The sequence below is a fragment of the Plasmopara halstedii genome (assembly GCF_900000015.1).
Source record: "Plasmopara halstedii genome assembly, contig: Scaffold_3060, whole genome shotgun sequence".
NCBI lineage: Eukaryota > Oomycota > Peronosporomycetes > Peronosporales > Peronosporaceae > Plasmopara > Plasmopara halstedii.
This window is the reverse complement of record NW_020189964.1, coordinates 1,198,287-1,208,182: the sequence shown is the minus strand read 5'-3', so window position 1 is coordinate 1,208,182 and position 9,896 is coordinate 1,198,287. Positions and strand designations below refer to the sequence as shown.

Genomic DNA, 9,896 nt, shown 5'->3' with positions numbered 1-9,896 from the left:
CCTTAAATACATTTACTTCCAAACTTGCCTTCTACTGCTCACTTCATCTTCTCAACACTTGCTACATCAGACATTACTCTGTCATTGACATAAAAGGATTGAATTGTCTTCTCAATATTCCTTAGGACTTGCGGGTATGTCCTATATTCCCGTATGTTAGGAAAAGCTGTACCGCGACCACGCTCTCACTAGCCAATCGTACGCCAAGGACTTTGCTGAAGATATATCAAAAACATAGCCGTACCTAACTCCTTCATAAAATGTCTGGTATGCCTCAAGGCAATCGGTCTGAATGCACGACACGATGAGCACATTTAAGATCTAACTTGTGTCTGTTTTGATCTCTTGCCGAGACTGTCGGACAAAGTCTACGTGCCACCACTGAGAAAGCGGACGTAGAAGATTTGTCCTCTGTCGGCTCTGCTCTGGGTTACTGCTTATTTGTTGAACAACTCGGGGCCTGCATGCTGACGGGGTACTACCAATATCTGGAGCAGTAAATATTTTTTCCTACTACGATAGCTAGCAAGATTTTATGATCTCGCTAAGACATGGTTCAATGACAATGTTAATGCTTACAAATGTGCATTCTGCTTGTTTCCCTTCCTGAGATAAGAGTTCGGTTCGGACAGTGCGATGCGCACCCTACTCGCGAATGGAACTCTTCCTTGTTTTTACTTCAAAACATGGCTCATCATTCCATGGTAAATGTACGCTCTCCTTTGAGAGCAAAGTCAAAGATATGCTCATGTTGTAATGCTACAGAAAGATTGCTATGCTGATAAAAATCTGAGGGGACCAGAAGAGAAAAGTTGTCGACCAATCCATCTGTATTCGCTAAAGTAACATTTCTGTGTTATATCTTGACTTACAGTAAGAGAAATGCGCATACGACAACATCAATAGAGATGTGCTTCAATTATTTGTCGTGCTGTGCTGTCTTTTAATCGGCTGTAATAGTATGTACCAAATTTGTTTTTGTTCATAAATTGTGCAAATTGTTCATAGCTGAGATTTTCTTTAAAGAACACCTCGAGAATTTTCAGCCCAGTTGTTAGAGTCGGATAGACCAGATTTTGTGATGATAAAAACAAATCATCTGCCTGACCCAGTTATTTGTTGTGGCAGATGACTTTCCAATTTTCCTGACGATGTTCTTGTCAATTCTTTCGATTTTATTACTGCTTGATGTCAGTGTATCCTCCTCGTCTAATTCGAGTATAGTCCAGCAGGAAGACCCAGTCGTGTTCGTGCTTCACTTGAATGATTCGCTGTCTTCTGAAAATAGTAGCTTGACCGTTGATGAAGGAAAGTTGGTGCGTTATGATAAGAGTGAGCAAGACAATACCGACACTGATGAAACTGATGGGGAGAGAGTAATCGCTTTTAACGTCAAAAATCCCTTCTCGTCGAATTCATACAGCAAGCTTCGTGATGCAGCTGCCGAAAGTATCAATTCTTTTCAAAGTGAACTGTATAAACCGCTGCTGAACGAGCAATCGAGGTCTAGTCCAAGTAAAAAGCTATACGACATCTTGGCGAGGCTTTACAAGTGTTTCGTGTCACATGATGAAGAAACCAAAAGTTATCTCGATGGCTCAATATCTAATTTGCATGAACACCCTGCGACAAGCATGGTGACACAAAAACCATGGTTTGAATCTCGACTATCAAAGTTATTCAATGATTTGATGCTGCATACAAAATACGGTTCTCTTGAAGAATTTTTCCGCCGAGATCTACACATCACATTTCTAGACCAGGTCATCAAGCTGATTGACATGGAGGGTCTTTCGATAGGTCGAACCGGAGTCGCAGAGGAGATTGTTCGACTCTTTACGGCAAGCCGCAACGGAGGTAATTTGATAACTTGGCTTGGAAAGATTGATGATCATTCAAATCAGACAATCGAATCTTTCATAAAAAGTTTGTTGAAATCGATCGAGACCAGCAAGCTAGCATATCGACTGCTATCAATGCGATCTAATGACTTTGATGATCTTTACAAAATCCTTCGTGGGTCCAATAGCAATCCCGATCTACCATCGATTCGCAGTCACTTAATTCAATACGCTACTTATATTCGTTTCAACTTCATTGAGCACGAGTCGAAGAGTTCTATTTCTGTGGTGCCGAATGTATATTCTTTTCTTAGTACTCGGTGTGAAGAAACGGAAGAGTGGCAAAGGCAGCTCTTTTCGAAAAGACTCGAGCTAGCCTCTTCGTTCAAAGTAGATCCGAAATCCATTTTTGCTGGTTTTCATTGGTCGGACTTTTCGGAGGATCAAGTGCGTTTGTTTAAAGCTGCGTTGCAGTCTAACGATGATGCGAAGTTGGTCAGAGAGGCTTTGCAAGCAAACAGGCAGGTTGCTTCATTTGCTGATAAGTTAGGGAAAGAGACAGTTGTGGACACGTATAAGGTGATGCTGAACAACGAGAAACTCGTGCAAGGTCTTCAAGCGGTTTTTAAAGACGATGAAGCAGTGCAAATGGTTAATGTAATTTTGAAGGATGTGAACGGTTTGAGAGATCTTTCGTCACGGTTAACAAAACGTGGTGGAAAGAAGAACCTGAAAAACGATCAAGTCGTGAATCAGCTTAAAAAGTTGATCAAGGATGAAAATACATTGAGAGTGCTCAAAGTGTCTATGGTGGATGCTGATAGTATGATGATGTTTAAGGATGCATTGGAGTCAAAAGGACGGCTAAAATTAGTTGATGACATGTTGAGCAATACGGAATTGGATTCGGCGACGATATTAAAAGTGATTCTCAACGATGATGACAAAGTGCAGTTTCTCAAAGAGGCAGTGAAGGATGATAGCCGAGTTGAGCTGTTTAGATCGGCCTTGGAGGACACGATAGGTGTCAAGATCTTCAAGACGGTGCTGGGTGATAAACTGGGGAAAAACTCGAAGCAGTATTAAAGGATAAGAATCAAGTGTTTTTTCTCAGAGTGGCTATCAAAGATAAAAATCGTGCGAAATTGTTTCGAGCGGCATTGAAGGATAAGAAAGGTGTGAAGAATTTCTTAAAAGCATTGAACGAAAAGAAACTGGCAAATGTGTTTCGAGCGATACTCAATGAAAACAAACAGTTGGAATGGCTTGAAAGGGCTGTTAAGAATGGAAGATATGGGAAGATTGCATCTGATCTCGATAGAAGAGATAAAACGATGCTGGCAGCTGAGATGATAAATTATCTCGACTCTCTTCCCAAAGAACAAGGTTAAACTTTAGCATTAATTGATAACATCGTCTCATCTTATTTGACAATTAGTTTTTGTCTTTAAGCATCGCTAGACACTCTTCGCATTGATAGTATTTTATAATTTTGCTTTCTGAATCGCATTCAACTTGGTTTGTGCGCATATTAACGTTAATAGTGTGTTTATTTGAACCAGACTCTGCCGTAATAATATACGACGATATGGTCAGTAGACCATTGAATGGATGAGGGACGTATGTACTGGCTAGGTTCCCACGGTGAATCTAACACCGCATAGTTAAGCTTGTTCTTACTGATCTTGAATCCCAAATTTATGGTTGTGGAGCCACCACGCGTTAACATCAAGGCTAATAGACATACAGCCGCAACATCGTTTTTGAACGGTTAAAAGCGGTGTGATTTGAATACTTCCAATCGCAATTAATGCTTGATGATCATTGGCTTTGACTAGATCTTAATACCCGCTACCTAGTGTAAAGACACAGGCATCTGAGCTCCAAGTGCAGCGGGGCTGCTGTTGCTCTTTGCTTAGAGAAAGCTAAGCTAAGGTCACTGATCTTACGCTCTGTACAAGAACCAGTACGAGTGTAGCGGCTCGCAATCCGTTACCTCCAAAAGCTCTTAGAGCCTTAACCAAGGTAAAGACGCCCTTCCGTTCAAAACTGAAAAGGTATTTAACTGCTTTTTTTGCGGCAGAGCCGCCTATATCTAAAATCTTATTAGTATGCATAGCTACTGGCAGTCTTGCCACGTAGTGGCTTCTTGTTACGGTGTAGCCACACCATTGTGTTATTACACCGACTTGTGAATTCCACACCTTTGTACGGTCACACCATCTAGTGTGTCCCACCCTTTCATAAAAGGGTACGTGTAACAGACACCGTGACATCCCTAGGACCATCATTATCATTCTCCGCTCAATGAGCCCTGTATCTATGACACGAAAGACACTCAGCCTAGCTAATACTGAGGATGCCCCCGGGCAAAATCCTTCTCGTCTTCAGCACGGGGTGCATCTCTGCACAGTACATCCGCGGCTTCAAGGGAAGCACATCCCAAGCCGTCGGCAACCGAGCGCCAGACACTGCACCCGCCACGATCGACGGAATTCCTCGTCGAGGACTCTTTTTTCAGCATGGAAGGTAGAGGAGGGCGAGTTGTGCCAACGGCGCGACGTCAGCCCTACTCAAACATTGCGGACACCGTGTCCGTTCCCCGATCTCTTGACTTCTAAGGAAGTGGTTTACTACCATTCGCCTCCACGAGACACAGGAGCAGCAGTTGAAAGCTGCTCACAGAGCGGCTCTCATGCGCTCGTATCCACGTTCGATCCTAGGCCCTCGTGTGGAATACGGATCCCGCTCGGGTGATCCCGCTACTGAAGCGAAAGACGCCGTAACTCGATCGATAGGCGTCTACGTAGTCGGGCCCCCGGCCACTGCACAAGCTGAGCTTGACCAGCAAAAAGCTCTCCGAGCTCGCTTCCTGGTATCCCAAGGAATTCCAATGGATATGTACCGCGCTCGACTTTGAGCTCAAAGAAGAGGCGCTCCTGAACCCGCATGCGAACTGTGCCTGTGATTCTTGCCCCTGGCATAACTGCTGCGGATGATGAGGAGCTCTTTGAGCTATGAATGCAGCGGCACAAGAAACTTTTCTATCTGTCTATCTTACAGCGGAGCCACAAGGAGGTGGACGTGCGCGTAAAACGCCATCTTCGCTTTGAATTTGTCAAACTCAAGGCGCAACGCCGTCTTTGTGCGTATTGTCGCCCTGCAACACATGGAATCATCCATCGTGCCCCCGCGAGCTCTGTTTTTCTCACACGGTGAGTATACGACCTCAGCAGTTAAGGGTACAGCATAAGCTCAGCTCATGGACCTTCGGCTTCCCGGGCTACCGCCAAGAAGCGCGGGACGCACGACGAATGCAAAAGCAAACAACGAACACTTAGCACGTGAGCGCTAAGTCTTAGTGATCTACTGAAAACATACTGGTATTTGCTGGAACCACGTGGAAGTCGATTACAGTGGGGCTGAGCCCTTTACTCAGCAATTCTTTTTAGAAAGGTGGGGCTCAAATCCGAGGATTGTTGGTTGTTGATACCAACGTCTCGGACTTTGTGATGCAGTGGAAAGGCTTGATAAATTTCAGAGCGGCGGGCGACAATCCAACAGTAGAAGTACGTTAGAGAGCCGAAAAATGGCAAATGAGGATACTATATCAGGGCGTCTTGTGACAAAGCCATCGATAAATTTGTCAAGAGTAATTTAAAGACTCAAGTACAGTTAATGTATTTGAGAGTGTGAACGTTGACAAGATATACGTGGCTAGAACGCCACAATGGTCGACTTATAGTAAGAAATTATACATTACGAGCTTTTCTCCTAGACGAGCTGTGGTGAGTAATGAAGCCATGGCTATAATAACATAGAAGCGCGTTTGGCGCGAGTTCGATTATGCGATAGCTTTTGCTTAGATCATGACGATGACAACGATGGTCTATGCTTGTCATGAAGTGACGGTACAGCTGAGTCATTACTACCGCGTGTCGGTTCATAGTGAGTTTTCAGGGGCAAGTGGCGAGAAAAATCATTCACTAGTGTAAGGAGCGTTCGAGAAGGTTTGCAGTCTTCTCTCACTCACTACATCCTGTGGAAGAGCTTATAGAGTTAGTAATTTATTAGGGCTATGTACAGTTGGAAGACGGTGAGGTTACTAAAATGGTTAGCCTGCTTCAGAGTAGATGCTGAGCTTATCATTCGTTATAAGTGAGTCTATCATTGAGGGCAATTGCAAAGCACTGAGTGCGGGGAGAGAGTGGAAAAGCTATCTTCAAGGATCCTATGAATCCTTCTGATTTAAGCTGGATAAAAAGCACAATGTGGCAAAAAGTAATTCACCATGCCTCTTGCTCCTGGACATAGTGCGTCTTGAAGCTGACTTGGTTTACGGAACGAAATATTGTGACACACGGCAGTGGCAATTTTTAAAGGATGCAGTGTCACATCATTGATGCTTACGTCCGTGCACAGCATGAAGTGGGATTTGGTGAGAGACAGTGAATTTTCACACTTTCTGTATCAGAAAGACTGAGGGATGATGTCGAATTGTGTATGCTAAAAATACGCCAAATGCAACAAAGGTTTTGACACGGATATTTGATTTCGCGAATGGCAAAATCGGCTGCACTTGTTCGTACAAATGGAGCTTCAGCTCATTCAGTTCGTGCCGAACAATTGACTGTACTCTCAAAGTAAGCTTCCGAGAATCTCCCAAGAAATTAGGTAATAATTTTTGCTTTCTTGAAATTCAAAAGCGATTATCCAAGGCATTAACCTATGGTTACAATGCGAGACATATCTGTTTGACTACCCAGAAAAAAGAGAAATCAATAAACTGCATAGCATAAGCCTGGTAGCTCACACATATCTGTTTTCTGATGTCTGATTCCTCTCATCCGTTCCAGTAATGTCATAATATTTTATCATGATACAAACTTCGCAACCTGACGGTACGACTAACGACAACAGTTGCAATGATACCATGTACTTGTAAATCTTTATACAAAACAAACTTCATCTCCCATCCATTACCAATACGTACCACACTGGAACTAAAGTCATTTGTCGTCTGAGATTTTATACACTACTGCACCGAAAATTACTGTCCTACCATTGCATCTAGTAGTATTTGCCTTTATGGTCCACATCTCTGGTGTACTCTCTAAGTTAACGAAGAATTGATCTTTGTGGCCGACTAACTGTGCGTCATTCTTGGCGAGGCAGTCGAGTTGTTCTCTGATCATTTTAAATGAAATTTCTCTCTCGACCCCGAATCGTCACAGTCATCTTCATCAAAAGGCAATGCCTTTTAAAACAGATGAGGGATCTTCGTCGCGAGTTGCGTCTTTCGTGTTCAGTTCTTATAGCCAATAGTGACTGACACCACCGGGCGCTCATGACGACGTTCCAATTGCTATTTATGAGTTAGACTGGGTCACAAGTAGACTTCATGTTTACAGGCATTATAGTCACAACGATTTTGCCGGCTCAATTTATCTTAATACGAATTCGCGCAATTTTGCAGCAGAAACTTTTGAGATCATGATACAGGGCCTTCCGCTCACACTGAGAGCAAAATAATAGCTTAAGCTCACTTCGCGAGCATTTTTTTACGATTCAGGTGGTCACCCTTCTTAAGAACAACCTGTGGTTTGAATAATCGGGGTCTAATTCAACCGTACCCTTCTCGATAATTGTATCTTTGATAGTGCATTAATTGAAAATAACATACCGCCTTGACCACTTTGCAGCTTTACAGCCACTTCCAGGTCTGACTAGAACATCGTTTGATGATGGAAGTTGTGAAGTACAAATATTGACACAGCCTGCTGGTGCAACTGCCGACCAAGTCTCAAGCTTTAAGCACGGTCGAGCTTTAATTGCTCGTGGAAAGCGTGTTGTGCTGCTCGTGCATCTTACACAGAGAGAACGCTTTACTCGAAGAGTCCGCGAAAACATTTCAAAGAGGATAAGTTCGTGCGCTCCAATCAGCAATTATTTAAAAATGAATGCTTTTAGCTCGACAAACAACTCAAACAGCTTCAAGAAACTATACTTCAAATTTTATATACAGATGCTAACTTTAACAATAAACTATCATTATTTGCCTGGCAGCCCACGTATACCTCGTACCCCTCCTATTCGAATATTTAAAATCGTAACGAATACGACCCTTGGTACGTGTATATCTATCTACAATTGTGTACCGCATTTTTTTACACCAAATGTGTTTTGGTTAACGGCGCAAAATTTCCGTACATGCCCCGTTTCACCATCCCCCACAAAGACATAAACCGCACTGGTGCTCACACGTATTCTGTCATTTGAAGATATTGCCGATCAATGCACATGATGTACCACTTAACCCTCCGCGCAATTCCATCCCTTCTGTTCTGAGGGTACTTGCATCAGCATTTCGCTCCCATTCAACAATCAACGATCTCCAACAAAAGCGCGATCTTTAGAACCGAAGCGCTTAAAGAATTCTTCGACGAAGATGCTGGTGTATTCTCTGATGCGAGCGGTTCCAATAACTCTCCAGGTATTGAACAAATATTTCCGCAATACCTACTTAACGGGGTTCTCACTGCGCTTAACCCTCCCCTCCGCACAGATCTCAGACCCCGTGTTTGTTTTTAAAGTGACCCGATGCCTCGTTGTAAAACTCTCAAAGACATTTAGCTTGTTGTAACCAACACACTATCGTGACCCAGCGATTTCTCCATACCCTTCACAAGCGCAAGTGTCACGCAGACGCTTGCCAAAATCACGTCGTGATTGCAAATTGAAACCGTTCATAACCACTCCTCCCGCTGTTACGGAGACACTTCATGCCATGCGAGTAGACTTTTACTGAGGGCCGCCGTCAAATGAGCGCAAAAAACTGCTCCGTGAGCACTTTATCCACGGGGCATCACTTCCCAGCTTAAAAAAGTTTTGTTGTAAAGCCGGTTTCACCATTTGTGATATTCCTACTTGAAACTGGCAAAGTACCGCTTAGTATCCGACTTTGCTCGAGCACTGGATGAGGAAGTACCTCACCTCACTTATCCTGCAGGTTTACAACCCTGCTTCAACAGCGCTGACGCCTGTTTAGAGCATCGTATTCTTTATGTCTTTACAATTTGCATTGGGCAAGCGTTCGTAAAGATGCCATCTCATCGCCATGAGCTTCTACAGTTTTGATCTTTGTTATTTCCATTCGAAAACTGTAAGATTAAGTTAATAAAAGTTGTATACAGGTCACCTTTCACTTGGGAGAGTGCGCTAGGACGGATAGTCCCGACGCTTTGAGTCGTATGCACCCACGACACCAGGGCAATATTGCCCTAGAACTCGCAATTTTGTTGATTTGAGGGCGCCCTACTCCGTCGCCAGCTAATTTTAACAGTCGCGGTGAATCTACCAGCCTACCAAAATGTCCACATGTAAATGAGGAACCCCTTCCCTGTCAAGCAGTGACGACCGGAGTTCACCCTTCCGTGGTTGGCTCTCTACATCTTCATCGGTTGTGACAACACTTAAACTATTTCCGAGAGTCTCTGTGTGTGGCTGGAATTGACATGAACCGAATAATTTCGCTCTTTTGTAATAATCGTATTTGCAAGAACCGCTTTCACCTTAATGTGCTTAGCTGAGTTCTGGTTTCTGCATATAGGTTTTTCCCGCTGCTACATTTCTCACGTGCGTCAAGTGCCTACCTATTAAACATGTTGGTCCACCAATACATAGTTCTCACGGTGGAAATGACTTGTTGTCCCAGGTGGGTCTTGCTGACCAAGCCTGTCTAGCTGTCCCGAGGACAGCTAATCGCGCAACTCGTGTTCCATTCCCACATTTCTAACAACATTTGGCTGTCAAATTGACCACAAGTGCTACTAAGTGCTACGATATTGCCGTGCACCTCGCACTGAGTAAGTTTTGACATTACGAAACTGCGTTTCGAAACGCACAGATGATGGTTACCCTCTGTTTTGATTTTACTTACTTTTAAATAGTGACATGTGCGTTTAGCAATACCAATTTACTGTTGATAATAATAATACTTTACGTAGTACAAAGCGGGAGGGTCCTTTCTCAACACTCGTTGTCATAGTATCATCA

The 9,896-nt window shown here is 43.5% G+C and overlaps 3 protein-coding genes across 3 annotated transcripts; all 3 read left to right on the top strand.

Annotated features, from left to right (window-relative positions):
* Positions 1-260: 260 nt before the first annotated feature.
* Positions 261-500, top strand: PHALS_06763 (uncharacterized protein; the record flags this gene model as incomplete). Its single annotated transcript, XM_024720109.1, has 2 exons — positions 261-286; positions 368-500. 2 exons carry the CDS (start codon positions 261-263, stop codon positions 498-500), a joined length of 159 nt encoding a protein of 52 aa, XP_024585342.1.
* A 651-nt stretch (positions 501-1,151) lies between these two features.
* On the top strand, positions 1,152-2,927 carry PHALS_06762 (uncharacterized protein; the record flags this gene model as incomplete). Its single annotated transcript, XM_024720108.1, has 1 exon — positions 1,152-2,927. The coding sequence occupies one exon, from the start codon at positions 1,152-1,154 to the stop codon at positions 2,925-2,927; it is 1,776 nt and encodes a 591-aa protein (XP_024585341.1).
* Positions 2,928-7,110: 4,183 nt separating this feature from the next.
* PHALS_06761 (uncharacterized protein) lies at positions 7,111-7,338 on the top strand (the record flags this gene model as incomplete). The annotated part of the gene is made up of 2 exons (XM_024720107.1): positions 7,111-7,149; positions 7,222-7,338. 2 exons carry the CDS (start codon positions 7,111-7,113, stop codon positions 7,336-7,338), a joined length of 156 nt encoding a protein of 51 aa, XP_024585340.1.
* Positions 7,339-9,896: the final 2,558 nt, after the last annotated feature.